At 42.2% G+C, this 25,529-nt stretch overlaps 1 protein-coding gene across 1 annotated transcript in view; it reads right to left on the reverse strand.

Moving 5' to 3' along the window:
* The window catches only part of ugcg (UDP-glucose ceramide glucosyltransferase), a 58,261-nt gene that overhangs the window by 22,375 nt on the left and 10,357 nt on the right, over positions 1-25,529 (reverse strand). Inside the window, exon 2 of the mRNA XM_055632441.1 lies at positions 1,071-1,212. Within this exon, the coding sequence (XP_055488416.1) occupies positions 1,071-1,212 (142 nt within the window). The remainder of the gene's footprint in view (positions 1-1,070; positions 1,213-25,529) is intronic.

Genomic DNA, 25,529 nt, shown 5'->3' on the forward strand with positions numbered 1-25,529 from the left:
TTTTAACTGATTTAGGAATTTATCCTTGCACTTTAGGTGAAATTGAGCCATCTGGATGTTCCCATGCAACATTAACACAAAAATTAAATCAAATGCAGCTATTCAGCTCTAACCGACAACATTTACAAATTTCATTTGTTTTTTTATTTAATTATTATCCCTTAAAAAAGGTTTTACTTCCACAAATTCTGATACACACTACTTGAGTGGATACCCACAAGTCAAAAGTTTATTTCTAATTTTATGGATTTGTTTAATCAATAGCAAATTGTAGTAGAAAATTTGGGTGAAGCCGGAGCATAAATAAGATATTGACAAAGAATAGAAACCAACAATTCTAACAATCTGGGGAGGAGGAGAAATGGATGGTGTGCAGAAAATATGCAACTATTGAATGCGTTTCTAGCTTAGATCAATGACTTGAACTCAGGAACTCAGGTTAGGAGGATCTAGATTGGAGAAGATGACTCAAACTAATAAAATTCAGTCTGTCTAATGTGCAGTAGGACACAGTGAAATACAAATAATCTTTGGGTGATGTTGAAATTAAGCTAAAAAATACCCAGTGACCAATTATGAAACAACAAAACTCATTATATATCAAATTAGGTATTTCAGAAATAATTTCTTTTGACTTAGAAGTTTTAGATAAGGTATGATAAAACTTCTTCCTGTGCTATGAAATCTGACAATGCTGTTTATCTTGGGCTATACTTTGTGCACTGCCTGGATATACTCAATTAGACTCAAGAGAAAATTTAAAGACCATGAAAATTAGGTGGGTGCCAATTGTAAAACAGTTGAGTAATGAAGGAAAAAAAGGAAAAGTTTGAATTGTCAAAAGAGAGCATGAGAGAGGTTGTCTTACAGACACATACTAGATAGTACCGGTAAGCATAATGTAGCAGGCAAATCTAGAACGTTACTTAAAATGGTCTGTTGTTAAATAAATAACATAGCAATCTTCCAGTAACACTCTTACTATTGTAAATATTTTGCAACAGATAGTTGTTTTATGATCTATAAGTTTTTCCCTGTAATTAAGAGCTCCGTGAAACATTCATACGTACTTTAGGATAATCAAGTTCAAAGAAGGTTTCTAAGTTGCTTATGAGGTTTGGGTCCACTCCTTTCAAGGGTTTAAGTAAAGATACACCAGGAAGCTTGCTGTATGGCTGTTTATCTGAAGTCTTCTTGTTTAGATGAAGGCGGCTGAAGGGGAAGATACAAACATTATTATGGTTACTAATTGTTTTGTTATTAACTGTAATTAAAACAGACATGGAACCAAGCATTCTGATGATTGTGCAAACAGTTCACAGATGGTATTGGTCCACATGACAGATAAATGTCACGTGCTTAACATTTTAACAAATTACAATAATATCAATTAGCAGTTAACATCAGCATAAATCAGACTGCTTGAGATTCAGTGGGTTAGGCAGCATTCATGAAAGGACAACATTTCGATATGGACCTTCCTTCAGACTGTAGAGTCCAGAACCAAAACGTTATCGATTTCCTTCCATGGATTCTGCCTGACGTGCTGAGTTCCTCCTGCAGTTAGTTCTTTGCTCAGGAGTGCAGCATCAGCAGCTTCTTGTGCCAACAGTTAATATTACAAAGGTATTAAAACTCCCTTGTTCATTGATTAAGAGACATTCCACTTATTTAGTGAAAAAGCATTTATACTACTTTTATTTAAATATAACCTATAGAAAATATATTTCCAGTATAAGAGTTTGTACCCAGGAATTAAAATAAAAGTATACCTTTCAAGAAAACAAGGCAGCAATGAAACACAGAACAATGATAACCAAAAATAAGAGAATTGCTGTACCAACTGGAGGCATTTACTAAAAACCACACCCGAAAGAATAATTAAAACATTTTCATGTCAACAAGGCTTACAGTTTTGTTGCAATTCTGCCAAAATCAAATGATAAATCACTATTGTTTACAAGTCTTTTTGCTGTTCTTCACTAGATCCATCACAATTCCCCAAAAAGGCAATACTCCTCGGCAGCTCTCGGGAAAGCTGAGCCGATGTGCAAGTGTGGAAAAGAGTGCGCAGCGGGCCGCTCCTATCTGCATCTCTCGGGAAACCGGAGCCAAGGCAAGAGCGCACTGCATGTTCAGCGGCTTCAATCCAGAGCCCGGGAGGTGGGGAGGTGGGGGGGGGGGGGGTTGGGGGGGGGGGGGGGGGGGGGGAAGGGGTTAACGCAACTCGCAGTTCGTGCAAAAACAGTGCCCAGCAGGCTGCGCTTTGAAAAATTTTGCGCAGCTGGCGTCACCAGCTCGTTAGCTTTAAAAAATATCAGATTTGTGAACAATTTTAATTAAAAACTCGGGAAATAATTAATTAAAATTTCAGATGAGGCGATTTTCGAGATCATGAGGTAAATCTCTATCGGAATATGTAAATATTTCACCATTAGCTCCTCGTGTTTTCGAGGAGATGTGAATCGCAGACCACCAAGACACACATACACAAATAAACACCACATCCAAGATCAGAGCTTTATAAGTATACTAGATCAATTAGGCCATTCAGCCCATCAAGTCGACTCCACCATTCAATCATGGCTTATCTATCTATCCCTCCTAACCCAATTCTTCTGCTTTCTCCCCATAACCCCAGACACCCTTACTAACAGATGGAAAGAAAATGTCCCTGAATCTGGAGGTATGGATTTTCAAATGTTTGTGTTTCTTGCCTGTTGGGAGAGGGGGGGGGGGGGGGGGGGGGGGGGGGGGGGGGGGGAGATGGAGCGACGGGGGGGAGATGGAGCGACGGTGGTGAGACTGGTCCTTGATTATGCTCTTACTCCAGCACTTTGTGTCCTTGTGTATTAACCAGCATCTCCAGTTCCTTGTTTCTACATCACAATTCCCCGTCGTATTGGCTACATTATATATTTTGCCATCAGTTATATGGGGAGAAGGCAGAAACGGGGTACTGATTTTGGATGATCACCCATGATCATATTGAATGGCAGTCGGTGCTGGTTCGAAGGGCTGAAGGGCCTACTCCTGCACCAATTTAATCCCTCCCTTCTCAGCCATCATATAGACATTCATTTTTGTTCTATTCTTGTGCCATTCCTACTTGGTTGAAAAACCTGTTTAACCCGTTGCAGGTGTCCCCAATTGGAAAAAGGGCAGCCATGGTGGCGCAATGGTAGAGTTGCTGCCTTACAGCGCTGGAGACAGAGGTTCGATCCCGACTACGGGTGCTGTCTGTACGGAGTTTTTATGCTCTCCCCGTGACTGCGTGGGTTTTCTCCGAGATCTTCGGTTTCCTCCCACACTCCAAAGGCATACAGGTATGTAGGTTAATTGGCGGTGCATGTGTAAATTGTCCATAGTGTGTGTGTAGGATAGTGTTAATGTGCGGGCATCGCTGGTTAACATGGAATTAGTGGGCCCAAGGGCTTGTATCTAAATAAACTAAAAGTTATGAATGTCAGTTTAATTACTTCCCCCTTCTCATTTGATGCGCTTGTAATTGTACTCCTCTGTTTTATTTCAGGATTAACAGCAACTGCAGCATTTTCCCTTTATTGTTTTTAAATGATAATCACATAAAAATATTTGCTTTGCCAAATATACTCTGTTTAATGATTTGAAAGAACAGTTCAGAGAAAAAATAAACCCTGTATACATGTCGATACAGCACAGTTGCTGTAAACCTGTTAATCTCGATCACTCGTATGAGCCCAAGCTACTCGAACTTTTTTGTTGAACAGTCTTTATTCCAGGTGTACACAGTCTCTATCCCCTAACTCTTTCTCCGCAAAATCAACGATTGCATCGGGACCACCTCCTGCACCTGGGCAGAACTCCTGCCCTAAAATTCACCTATGTCGGACACATCTATCGATCTCTCTGTCTCTAACACAGGAGATAGACTATTGATGGACACCTATTACAAACTTACCGACTCCTACAACTATCTGGACTACACTTCTTCCACCTGGCTCTTGCTAAGATGCTATTCCCCACTCTCAATTCTGCCGTCTCCGCCGCATCTGCTCCAAGATGAGGTGAAGATGAGACCACACCTGGAGTATTGCGTACAGTTTTGGTCTCCAAATCTGAGGAAGGACATTATTGCCATAGAGGGAGTGCAGAGAAGGTTCACCAGACTGATTCCTGGGATGTCAGGACTGTCTTATGAAGAAAGACTGGATAGACTTGGTTTATACTCTCTAGAATTTAGGAGATTGAGAGGGGATCTTATAGAAACTTACAAAATCCTTTAAAACCGAGATGAGAAAACCTTTTTTCACATAGAGAGTGGTGAATCTCTGGAATTCTCTGCCACAGAGGGTAGTTGAGGTCAGTTCATTGGCTATATTTAAGAGGGAGTTAGATGTGGCCCTTGTGGCTAAGGGGATCAGAGGGTATGGAGAGAAGGCAGGTACGCGATATTAAGTTGGATGATCAGCCATGATCATATTGAATGGCGGTGCAGGCTCGAATTGCCGAATGGCCTACTCCTGCACCTAATTTCTATGTTTCTATGTTCCAAACTAGGACATCAGAGATATCCTCATTCTTTAGGGAGATATCCTCATTCCCTCCTTTCGTCATAGATGAGGCCCTCACACGTCTCCTCTGTGTCCCGCAGTTCTCCTCTTCCCCTCCCCCCAGAAGCAATATGGACAGAGTTCCCTTGCCCTCACCTTTCACCCCACCAGCCGCCACATCTATTATCTTCCTGTCACCTCCTAAGGGATCCCACCAATAATCACACCTTCCCAACTCCACCCCTGCTCCCTCCGCAACTGCTCAGTTCACTCATACGAGTGCAGAGAAGGTTCACCAGACTGATTCCTGGGATGTCAGGACTGTCTTATGAAGAAAGACTGGATAGACTTGGTTTATACTCTCTAGAATTTAGGAGATTGAGAGGGGATCTTATAGAAACTTACAAAATCCTTTAAAACCGAGATGAGAAAACCTTTTTTCACATAGAGAATGGTGAATCTCTGGAATTCTCTGCCACAGAGGGTAGTTGAGGTCAGTTCATTGGCTATATTTAAGAGGGAGTTAGATGTGGCCCTTGTGGCTAAGGGGATCAGAGGGTATGGAGAGAAGGCAGGTACGCGATATTAAGTTGGATGATCAGCCATGATCATATTGAATGGCGGTGCAGGCTCGAATTGCACTCATACGAGTGAACTAAGTACCTCACCCCGAGTACCCCCACTATATTATCCCTTGCAACTGCAGGAGATGAAACACCAGTCCCTGTACCTCCTCCTCCCTCGACTCCATCCAGTCCTTTCAGGTTAGTGGTTCACATGCACCCCCCGTCTAACTTCATCTATTTCATCAGACGTTCCCAATGTAGGCTCCTGTACATCGGTGAGAACAAACGTAGACACTTGGGCTTGATCCACCTAGGCCTATGTGATCTCCAGATTAACAACCATTTCCCCTTCTGTCCTGAGCTTCCTCCACTGCCAGAGTGAGGTCCCGTGCAAATTGGAGGAACAGCCCTTATATTTTGCTTGGGTAGCTTACAACCTGGCAGTATGAACATTGAATTCTCTAATTTTAACTAACTTCTACTTTACTCTTCCCTCCCCTACTTGACTCCATCCTCCATCCTAGTCATTTTACCAGTTCCACAGTACTCACCATTGTTTTCCTCATGAGATCACACCTTCCCTAGCCAACAATGGACTTAAACGGGCACTGCTCTGCCTGGAATCACTTGCCCTGCTCTTTTCTCGCCTCAGAACTAGGGGTCAGGGGTTATGAGGAGAAGGCAGGATAATGAGGTTAGGAGGGAGAGATAGATCAGCCATGATTGAATGGCGGAGTAGACCTGATGGGCTGAGTGGCCTAATTTTGCTCCGATCATTTTCAGTCTGAAGAAGGGTGCCGACCCAAAACATCACCCTTCCTTTTCCTGCAGAGATGCTGCCTGACCCACTGAGTTACTCCAGCGCTTTGTGTCTTTCTAAACTAGATCATCAACGATCAGTAGTAACTGGGGGAATACATTTAAACAAAATTAGATGCAGGTACCAAACTACTGGATATGTACAAGCTTGTTTAGTATTTTGCCAAGTCTTTATGCTCCTTGCATCCATAAGGGCTAATACACGGCTCTTTTCACAATTGTAGTACTGCCAAATTTAATGCAAAAATCACAATGTCAACAAATTTGATAGGGAAATGTTTTACTGGAAGTCTGCTGAGGGTTTTTTTTCCCATCAAATGAGAAAAACTGCTAACGCTGCAGTTTTGTCAATCTATCACACCAAATAAATGGACTAATTTACTATTCATATCAACTGCATGCACAGAAATACATTTTAAATGCTGCATGGGGTACTATTTTCTACAGTTTTTTTGCTGAAAACCTACTGGTCAATTATCTTGTATATACTGTGGCAATATGGTATTAAGTCACAATTACCTGGAACTTCACAAGTTAAGCAATTACTTGCCTACTGTAATTGAAAGCTCGGCTTTTATTCAAACATTTAGAAGTATGGAATAACATTTACTGGAAGTTTCACAAACTGTCATCTGTTGTTAAGATTTTCCTCCAAAGGTAAAATAAAACAAAAACAGAATGAACCATTTAATCTTCAATTAGCAATGGCACAATAAAGGCTCATTTTGTTTAGCTCTGGATAATTTTCATGAGGCACTTTAAGTCATTTATATTTCTATTGCTATTTCCCATCATCGGCCAATGCTGAATATTTGAGGATAGAGAATGAACACAAAACATACTGATACAAGTCTAGTTAACTCTTTATCACAGCACGGTGGCACAGCAGCAGAGTTGCTGCCTTACATCACTGGAGACCCAGACTACGAGTGCTGTCTGTACGGAGTTTTACATTCTCCGTACGTTAATTGGCTTGGAATAAGTGTAAACTATGCCTAGTATGTGTAGGATAGCGTTGTGTGGGAATCGCAGGTTCAGTGGGCCGAAGGGCGTGTTTCTGCACTGTATCTCTAAACTAAACTTTGGACTTGAATCATACAAAGCGGCACCTGAAACATGACAACTCTTATGTACCAACTCATTGTAATATACTATTACGACACTCTTATATTTAACTACAATTGTGCCTATGTATCACAGGATTTTTTTGTTTTAACTGTATGCACAAACTGTATTCATTGCACCCAGGTACACATGACAATAAAGTACCGTTGAACCGTTGACGGTAAAGTTGCATTGAACCAACTGAGTTCTTGCAATTACACCAGAACAAATAAAACTACGAAAAACTGACTAGCTGAAGTCGACATTAACTAGTATCTGCAAAGAGATTGTTGGCTTCTTTATCAGGAAATACAAGGAACATTTGATCAGTATGATCAAGACATTCAGGAGCTAACCAACCACAAACTCAAGGCTTTCTTATTGGTTCAAAGAGGTGTGAAGAAGAACCAAATTCCAGGCACCTGGAAGCAAAGGTTCCACAGAAAACCCTTCACCAAAAGGAACAGGTGAAATATGGAAAGAGTGCAGTAATACAGTGAAAATTATGACATGTTGCAATTCTTCTGTCCTCTCAAAGCCAACCACTGCCCAAACACTTAATGACACACCCCACAGAGATAAACTTACTAAAAACAGTGAGAACAGTCAGTGCCTACTGGAAGAAAGAGTTCAAAATAACTCCACAACTGTGGAGTTATTTTGCCCCAGTGATTCTATTCCGCAGGAAATCAACTGGCTAGGGATTACCATTACCGTGACTGACAAGAAGTGAAACAATGTATACATCAATTGGGGGAAAAAAACTGTAGAAAATAGTACCCTATGTACAATTACAAATATAATAGTTATCAACCACACACAAACCACTCCCAGCGGGTGTAAAGTATTAACACTATTAGAACATATGATAATCAGCATATCAAAAGGAGATTTAGCATATTTAAGGAGCTTTTGATGCTACAACAAATTTGAACGCGTTAAGAGCAATCATGTACACTTAAGATAACAAATCTAATATTTATAACAAAGACAATACTATGTGTGTCTAAGTTTAGCAGCTTGTGTTTACAACAGAATTCTCCTTTGGGAAAAACAAAAAGCCCCGAGAGAGAGCAATGTTCTCATTTATTCATTCCTGATCCCTGCGCCTTAGGGAATGTCATTATGGCCCTAATGTCAAAACAGTAACCATGATGACAAGATTGCCACTGAGTAAATCTGGAGGTGCTCCAGCAGTAATTAAACATTAAAAATTAACTGGTAAAGGAACAAAGAAAATGATTTTAGCAAAGGACACCAATGAGATAGATATATGATCTAGAAAGTACTGCATGAAATGGCACTGGAAGCAAACTCAGTAACTTTCTAAAGAAAAATGAAGGGGAAAACAAGTACAACTGCTACAGAAGATGGAGGGCAATAGGGGCATAATCACACAACTCTTTCAAAGAGTCATCACAATGAGTTATGCGGCCACCTCCTCTTATTCTATTTCATAACCTACATGACTTAAACAAGCCAAGAGCTATCATGTATGTCACCTAGCTTTGGTAAATAAGAGTAGAATTGCAACAAGTGTATTCATCATCCTTTCAGTCACAAATACCAGGCAATGTGGGTGAAAATTATTTTCCTGGTTCCTCTTCTAACCCTTCTACATCTGTGCCTTCTGGAATTTAATCCTGCTATGTTCAGGTAAGCATACTTCCTATTTACTACATCTAGATCCTTCAAATTAGATTTCCCCCAGCCTACTCTGATCCAAAAAAAACTCCAAGCTTGTTCAAATTTTCCTAATAAGCAAAATCTTTGCATGTTGGTAAATGCAACAGGAAGTGCAGCCAAATGCAACTGTTAACCAACAAATGCAATGCCTACATGTACTAAACAATGGCTCTTTTGGACCATGGACGCTGAATCAACAATTACATTTAATTGATAAACAGATTTTGGACAGATTCAAAGGACACAAAGATAGAGAGACAGTCAAATTGAGGAACATCACCATAATCTTATTCAGGAGTGCAAAAGATGATATGGTCTATGTCTGCGTCCATTTCTTGTGACAAGTTCTGCTATAGTACCAACATGAAAATATGATTTCACAAGGTCAACTATTATCTTACTGCCAATATTGCTAACAACAATGGGAATGAGTGATGTAAACATCATGGAAAAGTAGTTTTGACCTGCTCCTCCAGAGGCAATGCTTCACTCAAAGGAAACTACAAAAAAAGGTTAGGCTTGGAAGCAATTATGTTTTTAATATATACCCGTGTCTGTGCTTAAGGTCCCCCCACCTCCCAACAACGCAAAGAAAATCTGAGACGGCCTCCCAAACAGGCTATTTGGGTGCCTGTTTAGAGTAGTCTATTAAGAGTGGAAAGGCAGAGTCGAAATAGCAGATTTTGGAGTAGAATAGGTATTATAGAAAATAGCCTGCAACTTAAAAAGGGTACATTGCAAAAGGAACAAACTAGCATCATTGGGAAGCATTTAAAGGTCAGCAAAAAATAACTAAGAGATTAATTAAGATGGGGAAAATAGACTATGAAAGGAATTTAGCGAACAACATAAAAACTAATAGTAAGAGTTTTTATAGCTATATAAAAAGAAAAAGGGTGGCTAAGGTGAACGTTGGTCCATTGGAGGGTGAGGCTGGAGAGTTGTTGGTGGGGAACATGGAAATGGCAAAGGCATTAAACGAGTATTTTGTATCAGTCTTCACCATAGAAGACACAAAAAATATTCCAACGCTGGATAAACAGGGGGCGGTAGGAATGGAGGAGCTAAATACTATTAAGATCACCAAGGAGGTGGTATTAGGGAAATTAATGAGACTGAAGGAGGATAAATCCCCTGGGCCTGATGGATTACATCCAAGGGTCTTGAGGGAGATAGCGGTGGGGATTGTGGATGCATTGGTGATAATTTTCCAAAACTCCCTGGAGGCAGGAACGGTCCCAGTGGATTGGAAAATGGCCAATGTAACACCTATATTTAAAAAAGGAAGTAAACAGAAGGCGGGTAACTATAGACCGGTTAGTCTAACATCGGTGGTGGGTAAAATGTTAGAGACAATTATTAAAGAAACACTAACGGGGCACTTGGATAAACATGACTTCATCGGACAGAACCAGCATGGTTTTGTGAAGGGGAAGTCCTGTTTAACGAATCTGCTCGAATTCTTTGAGGAAGTAACAACCCGGGTGGATAAAGGGGAACCGGTGGATGTGGTATACTTGGACTTCCAAAAGGCTTTTGACAAGGTGCCACATAAGAGACTATTGCTAAAAATAAAAAAATATGGGATTGGGGGTAATATATTAGCATGGGTAGAGGATTGGCTAACAAATAGGAAGCAGAGAGTGGGGATAAATGGTTCATACTCGGGATGGCAACCGGTAACTAGCGGGGTTCCGCAAGGGTCGGTGCTGGGACCCCAGTTGTTCACAATTTATATAAATGATTTGGAGGAGGGAACCAAGTGTAATATATCAAAATTTGCGGACGATACAAAAATGGGAGGAAAAGTAGGGGATGAGGAGGATAGGAAGAGTCTGCAAAAGGATATAGATAAGCTAGGTGAGTGGGCAACAACTTGGCAGATGAAATTTAATACTAATAAATGTGAAGTCATTCACTTTGGGAAAAAAAATGATAGGGCAAGTTATTTTCTAAATGAGGAGGAGCTGCGTTGTAATGCAACGCAAAGGGATCTAGGGGTATTAGTACATGAATCACTGAAAGTTAGTATGCAGGTGCAGCAAGCAATCAGGAAGGCCAATGGAGTTTTGGCCTTTATTGCTAGGGGGATTGAGGGATAAAAACACGGAGGTCTTGCTGCAGCTGTACACAGTATTAGTGAGACCACATTTGGAATACTGTGTACAGTTCTGGGGTCCATACTTAAGAAAGGATGTACTAGCCCTGGAGGCAGTGCAGCGAAGGTTTACAAGATTAATTCCTGCAATGAGGGGATTGACATATGAGGAAAGGTTAAGTAGGCTGGAACTCTACTCTTTGGAGTTTAGAAGAATGAGAGGCGATCTCATTGAAACATATAAGATCGTGAGGGGCCTTGATCGGGTGGATGCCCCGAGGATGTTCCCAATGATCGGGGAAACTAGAACTAGGGGACATAGTTGCAGAATAAGGGGGGGCTCTTTTAAAACTGAGATGAGGAAGAACTTCTTCACCCAGAGGGTGGTTAATTTATGGAATTCACTGCCCCAGGGAGCAGTGGAAGCAGAAACTTTAAATATATTTAAGACTAAAATAGATGGTTTTTTAGCTGCCAAGGGGATAAGGGGCTACGGGGAGAGGGCAGGGATATGGACCTAGGTATGGTTAGTATAGTAAGACCTGAGTGATCTCCTGGACAAGTGTCGATCGCCTAGATTGGGGTCGGAGAGGAATTTCCCGGATTTTTTTCCCGAATTGGACCTGGGTTTTTATCCGGTTTTTTGCCTCCCCCAGGAGATCACGAGGTTCTTGGGGTGGAGAGGGGTGATAGCGGTATAAAGGGGAGGGTAGTGTCTTGTGTTCTGTGTCTTGTGTCTACTGTTTGTGGGTAAGTGTGTCTGTTTAGTGTTCAGCCATGAGCGAATGGCGGTGCGGGCTCGATGGACCTGGTGGTCTGCTCTCGCACCTACTTTCTATGTTTCTATGTTTCTAATGGTCAAAATCTTACAACAAGGGAACCTTGCTATGAATGTACAAAGTTTGATAATTGCAAAAACAAAGTTTATTTTCGAGCTTTATGATTGAAGTTTTAGCAAAGTTAGAACTACAGCAGAAACTGTGTGTAATAGAAGCAACATCCATGTTGCTGGACAAGAAGCAAAGATAGGCAGAAAGATACATTAATGGTAATCGTAATGCATCTTCAGACTTCTCTGCCTGGCGAGCACCAGTTATTTTCCCTAAACACTTCTGGTCAGTTGAAATTTGATTTTTGTAACTAATTTTAAATGACAATATAATTTTCATCCTTACATTGCGTCCAGAGTAAGAATGAAAATGATCTTATATGGCTTCATTTCAACAGCTGAAGTTATCTGGTGCAGCAGCATCTATGGAGCGAAGGAAATAGGCAACGTTTCGGGCCGAAACCCTTCTTCGGCCCGAAACGTTGCCTATTTCCTTCGCTCCATAGATGCTGCTGCACCCGCTGAGTTTCTCCAGCTTTTCTGTGTAACCTTCGATTCTCCAGCATCTGCAGTTCCCTCTTTAACGCTGAAGTTATCTTGTGCCTTCACAATTGAATATCAAAAATGTACCTCCAAGGTTTAATTTACAGATTTTCCAATCTCTTTGGCATGTGCAAATTAATTTACTTATTCTTGCCTTTTCAACTTACTTTGGGAGATAATTACCAATGAGTTGTGATTTACAACTTTCAACCTGCAAGATATGCATTCTTATGATAATGTTGCTGGTTTATTAAAATAAGGAATCTTGAGATTTACACTTTTAAAAACTGAACTACCACTTAGATCTTTCCTAAAAGGTAAAACTAAAAAGGGGAGAAATAGTGGTGGAGAGAACATTGTGAAGAAAAGGCTGCTCTAAATATATCCAATATTTTGGAGTTTACAGTAATCGTGCAATGTGGTTTTGAGAATACAAAGCACAAAAGATGATGTCACTATTTAAAGACCTGCAATTAAACTACAGATTATACCTTGTTTTTAACATGAGATTGAATTATTCCAAAAACAATACGGATCTTTAAACTACTGTTGAATTTCCATTCTTTTACCTTCCATTGAAAATAACAATGAACAGGTTTTCAGCATGATTCACATTGAAGTTAAATTATACATTTCCATTGTTCACTTCATCAAAAGAAAGTGGACATGTACTATTCATGAAGCTCTTTCCACTGAAGAAAGACTAATATTTAGTTATCTTCAGATGACACCAGCACTAGAAATAATGAACATTAACAATCTGATTTTATTTGAAGCTATCACAATGTAAACATACTTATTGTCACTACGACATCTCTCCTTCCAGCCAGCCCCCTTCCAAGTAATTGCAGTTAAGCAAAAATAAATTTTCCTAGCTCACTGTTAAAAAGATTTAATGATATCATGAGCGCAGAGCAGAAGGGTTAAAAAAAGTTTTAATCACAACAATATCTAATAAACCACAACAGGAATTTTAAATGGCAAATCTAAACAAAGAACCATTATTTTGCAGACAGGCAGGATTTTTATTTTAGGTACTTTTCAGTAAACACATGGCCATCCGCTCTTGCAACACTTCTTTTAAATACTGTTTCAAAAATTATAATTTGGCAAAAAACATGCTCTCTGAGAAATAGAATAAATAGAGGGAAAAAACTATTCACTAGATTTTTTAATGCTGTAATAGTACATCTGAAATATCAAATTTCCCACATGTACTGGACTTAGTTTACACTAATATCACTGAAGCCTACAAAGCCCTCCCCCTCCCCCACCTTGGACAGTCTGACCACCTCTCCCTGTTCCTGCTCCCCAAATACACACCTCTGATCAGACGTGTGAAACCTACCATGAGGACAGTGAAGGTCTGGCCTGAGGGAGCTGTCTCTGACTTACAGGAGCAGTTTCAGCAGACAGACTGGAGTCTCTTTGCTACTCAGTCCACCTCCAATTCACAAGTGGACATCAACTCGTACACCTCAACAGTTCTGGACTATATAAAATTCTGTACCGATAATGTCACTACCCACAAGGAGATAAAGACCTTCCCTAACCAGAAGCCGTGGATGAGCAGGGAGGTCAGACTCCTACTGAAGGCTCGCGATGCCGCTTTCAGATCTGGTGATGCTGAGGGATACAGCTCATCCAGGGCCAATCTGAAAATGGGAATTAGGACTGCTAAACTCAATCATAAACGGCGGATTGAGGAGCATTTCCACAACAACTCTGACCCCAGGCGCATGTGGCAAGGAATCAAATCTCTTGCCGATTATCAGAAAGTTAACACCCCTCCCCCAGACAACGCCACCCTCCCTGACGAGCTAAACCACTTCTATGCTCGCTTTGACCGGGACAACAAAACCCCAGCCATTAAAGTTGCTCCACCCCCGAATGAACAACCTCTCAGCCTCTCCACCTCTGCTGTACAAGATGCACTGAGCAAGGTGAATGAGCACAAAGCTGCCGGCCCCGATGGCATCCCTGGCCGGGTGCTTAGGGCATGTGCTGGACAACTGTCCCCAATCCTCGCCGACATTTTCAATCTCTCACTGGCCCAGGGTGTTGTCCCCACTTGCCTCAAGACATCAACCATCGTGCCAGTGCCCAAACAGTCAGCTACAGGGAGTCTCAACGATTTCCGCCCAGTGGCACTCACCCCTGTCATTGCAAAGTGCTTTGAGCGGCTGATCTTGGCTCACCTCAAAGCCTGCCTCCCCCCCACACTGGACCCCCACCAGTTTGCCTACTGGACCAACAGGTCTACAGAGGACGCCATATCGGCGGCCCTACACTCTGCCCTGACCCACCTGGACTACAACAACTCCTACATCAGGCTGCTGTTCATTGATTTCAGCTCTGTCTTTAACACCGTCATCCCAGCCAGCTTGATCACCAAACTCAGTGGACTTGGCATCTCCACCTCCCTCTGCAACTGGACAATGGACTTCCTCACTAACAGACCACAGTCTGTTAGGGTCAATAACCTCACCTCCTCCACTATAACACTGAACACTGGAGTGCCACAGGGCTGTGTGCTCAGCCCTCTCCTCTACTCCCTCTTCACCCACGACTGCATCCCAAAGTACGGATCCAACGCCATTATTAAGTTTGCTGACGATACCACGGTAGTAGGACTGATCAGCGACAACGATGAGTCAGCCTACAGGGATGAGATCCAGCACCTGACCACCTGGTGTGCCAACAATAACCTCGTCCTCAACTCCAAAAAGACGAAGGAGATTATTGTTGACTTCAGGCAGACCAGAGGAGGCAGTCATACCGCCATCCATATAAACGGGACTGAGGTGGAGCGCGTCTCCAGCTATAAATTCCTCGGAGTACATATCTCGGAGGACTTGTCCTGGTCCCTCAACACCTCCAAGCTGATCAAAAAGGCACAGCAGCGCCTTTACTTCCTTAGGAGGCTCAAGAAAGCCCACCTGTCCCCCCAGATCCTGACCAACTTTTACCGCTGTACCATAGAGAGTATCCTGACCACCTGCTTCACGGTATGGTACAGCAGCTGCACTGCTGCAGACAGGAAGGCACTACAAAGGGTGGTGAAAACCGCGCAGCACATCATCGGTGCCCCGCTCCCTGCCATGGATGCCCTCCACCGAAAACGGTGTCTGAGACGGGCTGGGAAGATCATCAAAGACCCCTCACACCCCAACCATGGACTGTTTGCCCTCCTCCCATCAGGGAGGCGGTACAGGAGCCTCAGGTCACGTACTAGTAGGATGAGGAAAAGCTTCTACAACAACACAATCACACTGCTGAACTCGGAGTCCCGACGATAGATTTCTCTGGTCCCTCCCTCCGCTTTGTTTAATCATTCAGTATTTCCTGATTATTCTGTATCTTCCCTCTTTCTATTTTTTTTTGTTTTTCTTTATGTACAACTACTACGGACTGACGCAAAACTGCATTTCGTTGTACTGATACTTGTATTTGTGCGATGACATTAAAGTTGAATTGAATTGAATGTACCAATGGAATTCTTTAGAATGAGACGTATATTTGACAGTCACAGCAGGCAGCCAGAGATATTTTTTGCAGCCGTATCCTGCACCAGTTGGAAATGTCAAGCAATGCAGGCTCTGCAAAGTGCCTTTCATTTCCCTCTACAACATTTTTAAACTAAATCTTTATTTTTTTTTGCGCTTTTCTTTGTATCACATTTACTTTTATGTAATATTTTACCAAGCTTAAACAAATTAAATGTTAAAGCAACAGAAGAGCACAAGCCCACCAACTGACATTTATCCAAATACAAAAACGCCAGACAGATTTATATCTCAGGCAATGGGAAGTTAAATGCTGGATGTGCAATTTTAGTGCATAACATAACCTTTGATTGTGTTAATACCTTGCAACAAGCAAAATGTTCTAACAATATTAAGTAATTTCATAAAATGCCCAAGTGCTGAATTTCCCTTCAAGGGTAATGCAAAGTTTTAGTGTGGGAAAAAAAAGTTTTATTAATTGCGTTTATTTATCTTTATACAAGTGCAATGCGGTTGTAGACGGATTAGCAGTAATATCCACTGAAGTTCTGGCACCTTGTGATGGTGAGTGCAGTCATTCATTTAATTTAATTTAAGATGTAGACACAAAAATCTGGAGTAACTCAGTGGGACAGGCAGCATCTCTGGAGAGAAGGAATAGGTGATGTTTTGGGTCGAGACCCTTCTTCAGACTGGTTAGGGATAAAGGAAACAAGAGATATAGACCAAATATACTTCTATGATCTTTGATATAGACAGTGATGTGGAGAAGTAAAGAACAATGAACGAAAGATATGCAAAAAACTAACAATGATAAAGGAGACGGACCATTGTTTTGCTGTTTGTTCGGTGAAAGTGAGAAGCTAGTGCAACTTGGGTGGGGGAGGGATAGAGGGAATGCCGGGGCTACCTGAAGTGAGAAAAATCAATATTCATATTACTGGGCTGCAAGCTGCCCAAGCGAAATACGAGATGCTGTTCCTCCAATTTGCATTTAGCCTCACTCCGACAATGGAGGAGACAGAGGGCAGAAAGGTCTGTGTTGGAATGGGGAGAATTAAAGCGTCCAGCAACCGGGAGGTCAGGTTGGTTCACGCAGGCAGAGCGAAGGTGTTCCGCAAAACGATCGCCAAGTCTGCGTTTGGTCTCGCCGATGAATGAGAGTCCACATCTTGAACAACGGATACAGTAGATGAGGATGGAATGAGGTGCAAGTGAACTTCTGCCTAACCTGAAAGGACTGTCGAGGTCCCTGGACAGGGCCGAGGGAGGAGGTATAGTGACAGGTGTTGCATCTTCTGCGGTTGCTGGGGAAGGTACCTGGGAAGGGGGTGGTTTGGGTTGGAAGGGATGAGTTAACCAGGGAGTTGCGGAGGGAACGGTCTCTGTGGAAGGCGTAATGGGATGGAGATGGAAAAATGTGGCTAGTGGTGGGATCCCATTGGAGTTCGCGGATATTTTGGAGGATTATATGTTGTATGCGACGGCTGATGGGGTGGAAGGTAAGGAGTAAGGGGACTCCGTTTCTGTTGAGACTAGGGGGAGGGGGAGCAAGGGCGGAGCTGCGGGTTATAGAGGAGACGCGAGTGAGGGCCTCATCTATGATGGGAGAGGGGAACAACCTGTTCCCTAAACAACGAGGACATCTCAGATGTTCTAGTATGGAACACCACTTCTTGGGCACAGACGGAGGAATTGGGAGTAGGGGGTAGAGTCATTGCAGGAAGCAGGGTGTGAAGAAGTGTAGTCGAGATAGTTGTGGGAGTCAGTGGGTTTGTAATAGACACGAGTCAATAGGCTATTTCTTGGAATGAGACCGAGATCAAGAAAGGGGAAGGAGGTGTCAGAGATGGTTCAAGTAAATTTGAGCGCAGGATGAAAATTGGTGGTGAAGTTGATGAAGTCCATGAGTTCTGCATGGGTGCAGGAGGTAGCACCGATGCAGTCATCAATGTAATGGAGATAAGAGTTCGGGGATAGGGCCAGTGTACACCTGGAACAGAGATTGTTCAACGTACCCTACAAAGAGGTAGGCTTAGCTGGGGCCCATGCGGGTGCCCATAACTACGCCTTGGACTTGGGAGGATGTGGGAAGAGTCAAATAAGTTGTTGAGGGCGAGGATCAGCTCTGCTCGGCAGAGTAGAGTGTTATATTGTGATGGTTTAGTCTTAAATTATAGAATTTTGATATAACATTGTTATTTAAAAGGATTCGTAGGTGAAAGATGGCAATTTGGAGGTATATGCATAGAATATTATAATAACATTTTTGAACAATTCTCATGTAACCTGCATGCCCATTCTCCACTGGCTATAAATCTAATGTTAATTATTCCCTTTCAGCCAGTCTCAGGGTGCACTGCAATTACATTAATTCATTCATCATCGTTGAAAACATTAGCGACACAGTGGTGCTGGTTTCCAACTGGAACGATGATGGACGCACCCACACATCTCTGTCCTCCAGTTCCTGCGGACTTCCGCCGCTGGAAGTAAAGCATTTTGGTGTGTGTGCTTTATCATAATTCCTTACAATGCTATGTACGACAGTGATCGCAACTTCTACTGAAGTGTGGATGGCCGTTGGCTCGCTAGAAGCCCATCCGCCCTTTGATAGGTCCTGCTGGGGATCCACAGCCCCCTCCACACCTGGCAAACCAGGTGGGGGAGACGGTTTAGTCGCTGACTATCCGGCCACGGAGCAGGTAGCACGAGATTACATGGTACCCGTGGCAGGGGGAACTCCCCCCCAACCTGACCTTAATGACAACTATCAACTAATTGTTCAGACTAATAAGAAATGTTTTAAACTATGACATTGAAGAATTAAATCTTAAGTAACGAATACTATATGATGTGTCATTAGTGAATAAATGCACTTGTGAACATGTGTGTAACTTTAGGTGCATTGTATTTTATGATTAGTAAAGCATCACTAGCACAACCAAGCCCAATTTAATGATGAACTGCTTAGCATTTAAGAGTCATTGGCATTTCTGTAGATTTCATTTGTTCTGGGAATCAATAATAAAGCCAGTATTTATTGTCAATTCCTAATTGCCATTGAAATGAATAAATTTTATTAGCCAAGTATGTATACATACAAGGAATTTGCCTTGGTGCTTTGCTCGCAAGTAACAACACGATATGGAGTAAACAATTAAGAATTGAACATTATAATTTAAACATGTGAAGAATGAAATAAAATATTAGAGCAAAAGCAGGCTACAGACTTTTGGTTGTTGAGTAGAGCTACTGCTCGTGGAAAAAAAAGCTGTTTTTTATATCTGGCTGTGGTGGCTTTGACAGTCCAGAGTCACCTTGCAGAGGGAAGTGCTTCAAAGTGTTTGTGGCCAGGGTGAGAGGGAACTGAGATGAGCTTACCCACTCGCTTCCTGGCCCTCAGTGTAGTTCGTCGAATGGGGGGAAGGTTGCATCCAACAACCTTCTCGGCTGATCGAACGATGCGCTGCAGCTCCGAATGTCATGTTTGGTGGCTGAATCAAACCAGACCATGATGGAGAAGGCGAAGACAGACTATATGATGGCAGCATAAAACTGGACCACCATTGCCTGTGGCAGATTGTGATTTCTCAGTTGCCACAGGAAGTACATCCCCTGTTGGGCCTTTTTGACTGTGGAGTCGATGGTGGCCTCCCATTTAAGGTCCTTGGAGATGATGGTTCCAAGGAAGTTAAATGACTCCACAGATGTGACTATGGTGTTGTTGATGGTGAGTGGGGGGGAGGGGAGGGAGAGCTCTCCTAAAGTCTACTATAAATTCCACTGTCTTAAGAGCATTGAGCTCAAGGTTGTGGTGATAGCACCAGGATGCCAGCTGTGTCACTTCCTGTCTGTAGGCAGATTCCTCCCCATACTGGATCAGCCCAATCAAGGTTGTGTTGTCCGCAAACTTGAGAAGCTTGACAGAGGAGTCTGTGGAGGTGCAGTCGTTGGTGTGGAGAGAATAAATAGGGGAGAGTACGCAGTATTGTGGTTCTCCTATGCCGAGGGTCAGCGGGCTTGAGATGTGCTTTCCCAGCCTCATATGCTGCTTTCTGTCCGGAAGTTGGTGATTCACTGTCAGAGGGGTTCAGGCACAGTCAACTGGGAGAGTTTGGAGTGTAGTAGCACTGGCACAATGGTGTTGAATGCAGAGCTAAAATCAACAAACAAAATCCTTGCACAGGTCCCCTGGCGGTCTAGGTGCTGGAGGATGAAGTGCAGGCCTAGGTTGACTACGTCATCCGTTGATCTATTGGCCCGGTATGCAAACTGCAGGGGGTCCAGCAGGGGGTTTGTGATATTTTCAGGTGGGCCAGCACAAGCCTTTCAAGGGTCTTCATGATTAAAGAGGTCAGTGCAACAGGCCTGTAGTCATTAAGACCAGTAATCCTTGGCTTTTTGGGTACAGGAACAATAGTGGAGACTTTGAAGCGGGCAGGGACAGTGCGGGTTTGCAGGGACAGGTTGAAAATGTCTGTGTTTTGCAGGTGGTGGTGAGCTGCCTTCATGAATCACTACAGTGCTTCGGATGTTCGTCCTTCACTGCATTTGGGAAGAAAATTCCAAGATGAAGATCCAGTGGTGATGAAAGCATGCGTCTGGGTTAGGATGGTACACAGCTTGGGGTGTAATCTGAAGGTCGTGGAGCTCCTATGCACTTGCTGTCCTTGTCCTTCTTGGGAGTCAGAGGCTGTAAGTTTGGGAATGTTGGCAAAGTAACCAAGGCAAGTAACTGCAGTGCATTTTGTTGATGGTACACACGGCAGCCACCGAGTGCTACTGGTGGAGTCAATTAATGTTTAGAGTGGCCAAAGAAGGTTGCAAAACATCAAATGGTCTGCTTCAACTGAACAGTGTTGAGTTTTGAGAGTTGCTGACATTGTACTCATCCACACAAGTACAAAATACTGCATTTCGTTGTCTCTGTACTGTAGACAATGACAATTAAAGTTGAATCTGAATCTGAAAACAGTTAAGATTCTGGTCAAGTAGAGTTTCCCATTAATGTTGACTCCCACAATATGTATGGTGAGGGAGCTGGTTATGATAATGACACTGAACATCAAGAGCAAGTGGTTATAGAAACATGGAAAATAGGTGCAGGAGGAAGCCATTCGGCCCTTCGAGCCAGCACCGCCAATCATTGTGATCATGGCTGATCGTCCCCAATCAATAACTCGTGCCTGCCTTATCCCAATATCCCTGGACTCCACAAGCCCTATCTAACTCTCTCTTAACTCCATCCAGTACTTGGCCTCCACTGCCCTCTGTGGCAGGAATTCCATAAATTCACAACTCTCTGGGTGAAAAACGTTTTTTTCTCACCTCAGTCTTAAATGGCTTCCCCTTTATGCCAAGACTGTAGCCCCTGGTTCTGGACTCGCCCAACATTGCGAACATTTTTCCTGCATCTAGCTTGTCCAGTCCTTTTATAATTTTATATGTTTCTATAAGATTCCCCCACATCCATCTAAACTCCAGTGAATACAAGCCTGGTCTTTTCAATCTTTCCTCATATGACAGTCCTGCCATCACAGGGATCAATCTCGTGAACCTACGCTGCACTGCCTCAATCACAAGGATGTCCTTCCTCAAATTAGGAGACCAAAACTGTACACAATACTCCCGATGTGATCTCACTAGTGCCCTATACAACTGCAGAAGAACCTCTTTGCTCCTATACTGAAATCCTCTTGTTATGTTTGATGGTCCTTTGTTGGAAATGGTTACTGCCTGAAACTTTTGTGAAGCAAATATGACGGCATTTGTCATTCCTTGTCGGAATGTTTTCTGGGTCTTGCCGCATACAGATATGCTGAGGAATGGCAAATAGAATTCAACGTAATGATCTGTGAACTGCTCAATTTCTGACCTTACGACAAAAGGAAGATCATTAACATCCTTTGATATCCTCACTCTGGGATGATTGACTACAACCATCTTCCATTGGAGTGTTTCCCATTTGTTTCTGTTGGGGTATAATACTGGAATAACCTGGCTGGAAGCAGAGCTCTGTCTAGAGTGCATGTTTTCAGTGCTATAGCTGAAATGTTGTCAGGTTCCAAAGCCATTGCTGCATCCACTCAGCACTATGAGCCATTTCTTGATATCACAGGGCAATAATTGAATTAGTTAGAAACTGGCTTCTGTGTTTGTGGCGATCTCAGGAGAAAGCCTAAATAGATAATTATTCGCTACTTCTGATTCCACATGGTCACAAATGCTTCCCTGTTCTCTAGCACTTGTTTACTGGGACCCACCTTCTCAGAGCTTTCTCCTTTAGCTGTTTTTCTGCCAACATCACAACCAAATATTATACCACAGCAGAACTTAGATCAGATCCATTGGTTGCAAGATCACTTAGGTTTATCTGCTGCATGTTGTTGTTTAGCATGCAAGTGGTCCTGTAAGGCAACATCGCCAGGCTGGCAACTCCTCATTTTAAGTATACTTGGTACTGTTCCCTGCAAACTCTTCTGAATTCCTCAATAGCCAGGATTGATGCCCAAGTTCACCAATCAAAGTTAAGAACATGCCAATCCATAAGGTTACAGGCTGTAGTAGTGTACATCTCTGCTGTTACTGATGATCCATCATGCTTCAAAGATGCCCATACAGGAAAGGGGTGTGGATGATTACAGATATGTGGAGATAGCGACAAAGGTTAGAGGTGATAAGGAGACAGAGAAAGAGGGGGTTAGTGGGGTATTACATTAAATTGGAGAATTCAATTTTCATACCATTAAGGTGTAAGTTACCGAGCAGTATACAGGCTGTTTTATATCCAATTTGCATGCGGCCTCACTCTGGCAGTAGAGGAGGACAAGGACAGGAAGGGCAGTATGGGAATGGGAATTAAAATGGCTAGCAATCAGGAGCTTCACGAGACCTTGGCAGACATAGTGCAAGTGTTTGGAGAAACAGTCTGCTAGTCTAGCCGATGCAGAGGTCTAAATATTGCCAGAATTTTTTTTTTAAAATAGAGAACAGAGAAGCCTAGTAAATAAGTACAAAAACTTAGCACGAGTTTACATAGATAGTTAAGTAAGAGTTGGTCCAAAAAGAAGAAAGTCTAGAGAATTAATAATGGAAAACAAACAGAAGACTGATGAATTAAAAAAAAAGTTATTTTGTACTAGTCTTCACAGTAGAGGATACTAGTGACTTCCCAGAAATTGATATTGTAGAGCGAATCAGGAATTGGAACAAAAGTTCCTGAAAAACAATTACCAGGGAAGGGGTTAGAGTCTGCAGATCCTTGTAGATTTCAACACGGGGTCTTTAAAAAGCGGCTGGTTGATCCAAAAGTTTAAAATCGCCAACACTCCTAGATTCTGACATGGTTCCACTGGACTGAAAAACAGCACTAAATTCAAAAATGAAGAAAGTCAGAAACTACAGACTAGTTAAACTACCAATAAAGGGAAATATTAGAAGCATCTGGTTTTATATTTACAAGTTAGGCATTTGGAAAAATTTACAGTATCTAGGTCAACGTATTTTTGTGAAAGTGAAATCACATTTGATCGATTATTGGGGTTGTTTGAATAAGTACCAGATCAAATATTGTTGTGGAAAATAAAAGTTCTTGGCATTGGAAGCAAAATACTGGTGTGGACAAAAAATTGGATAAAAAGACAGAGGCATATTGTCTTTTGGTTGACAAGATGTAGGTAGAGGTCACTGCCAGGGATTTAACTTTTCACCAATGAATTGAATGAAAGCATCACAATATGGTGATGGCGCAAAGATAGACAGGAAAGTAGGTTGTGGATAGGCTATGAGCTTACAAAAAGATATTGATAGTTATCTGAGAGGACTAAGGTCTGGCAAGTAGAGTATAATGTGGGGAAAATGTGGGTATGTCAGGAATAAGCACAAGATATAAATGGAGAGAGATTGAGTTCAGAGATGTGGGAGGAACTGGGTATCCTAGTACATGGATTTGTAAAAGGTTAATATGCAGGTATAGCAAGTAAAACTAAATACAAAATTAAAGAGATTTTGTTCAAGTAAAATAGAGCACTGGTAAGCACACACCTAGAGTACTAGAAATTGTATAGATTTCTTATTTAAGGGATAGACAAATATATTTGACGGGTTTGCTCGATTGCTACTTGGAATGCACAAGTTGTTTTGTGAGGAAAAAAATGACAGTCTAGGCTTATTATCCCTCAAGCTTAGAAGAGAGGAATCTTGATTCATATACAAAAGATCCATTGTCAAGACTGCTCTGAATGCTTGGCAAATATTTCCTGTTTTAGAAATATCCAAAAGTAGGGGTCATTGATTAAAACCAACGGGAAGCTCATGTGACAAATGTGACTCTTTTCTTTGATTCTCCCACCTTTTGAAATCTAAACAAAGCTTCTCAAGGCAGAGGTAGATAGATGCTTGATGTGGTTAAAATCAGATCAGGATTTATTGGAATGGCAGATAAGACTTGAGGGTCCAAGTGGCCTACTCTGGCACATGTTTATGTTAGAAGATGAGATGTTGTGCCTCCAGCTCATCTTGGACTTTTAGAAAAATACGAGATATCAAAAGCAGAACATCAGACACAAGACAGATGTTGGAAATTTGAGCAAAACAAAATGCTGCAGTAATTCAGTGGGTCACGGATATGGATAACTGGATGGATATGTAAATGGATAACTGATGTTTCTCCCACCGGTCCTGCCCCTCTTTCCTCCTACTCACCCCCCACCTTCCCTCTATCCTTTTCCACCTACATCTCTCCCTCTGGTTTTCCATTTCACTTATCTCCTTATCAGATGCTGGTTTGGCTCTTTTTTTAAAAATCTCTAGCAAGTCAGTCCATTCATCTGCTAATATACACCCCTCCCCCTAACCAGCCCCCACCATCTCTATTCCCTTGCCAGGCTTTGACCTGTCCCACCTCTTTTCCAGCTTTCCCCTCCAATACAATCAGTCTGAAGAAGGGTTCCCGACCCAAAACATTGCCTATCTATTTCCTCAAGATGCTGCTTGACCCACTGACTTTGTAGTGCCCTCCATAATGTTTGGGACAAAGACTCATCATTTAGATATTTGCCTCTGTACTCGACAATTTGAGATTGTAACAGGAAAAGAAATCACATGGTTAAAATGCACATTGTCAGATTTTATTAAAGGCCATTTTATACATTTTTTTGGTTTCACCATGTAGAAATTACAGCTGTGTTTATACATAGTTGCCCCCCCCCCCCCCCCCCCCCATTTCAGGGCACCATAATGTTCGGGACACATGGCTTCACATGTGTCTGTAATTGCTCAGGTGTGTTTAATAGCCTCTTTAATGCAGGCATAAGAAAGCTCTCAGCACCTAGTCTTTCCTCCAGTCTTTCCATCACCTTTGGAAACTTTTATTGCTGTTTATCAACATGAGGACCAAAGTTGAGCCAATGAAAGTCAAAGAAGCCATTATGAGACTGAGAAACAAGAATAAAACTGAGGCATCAGCCAAACATTAGGCTTACCAAAATCAATTGTTTGGAATATCATTAAGAAGAAAGAGAGCACTGGTGAGATTACTAATTGCAAAGGGACTGGCAGGCCAAGGAAGACCTCCACAGCTGATGACAGACAAATTCTCTCTATAATAAAGAAAAATACAAACACCTGTCAGACAGATCAGAAACATTCTTCAGGAATCAGGTGTGGATTTGTCAATGACCACTGTCCACAGAAGACTTCATGAACAGAAATACAGAAGCTACACTGCAAGACGCAAACCACTGGTTTGCTGCAAAAATAGGATGGCCGGGTTACAGCTTGCCAAGAATTACTTAAAAGAGCAACCACAGTACTGGAAAAAAGGCCTTGTGGACAGATGAGATG

The sequence above is a fragment of the Leucoraja erinacea genome, chromosome 3 (genome assembly GCF_028641065.1).
Source record: "Leucoraja erinacea ecotype New England chromosome 3, Leri_hhj_1, whole genome shotgun sequence".
NCBI classification, from domain to species: Eukaryota; Metazoa; Chordata; class Chondrichthyes; order Rajiformes; family Rajidae; genus Leucoraja; species Leucoraja erinaceus.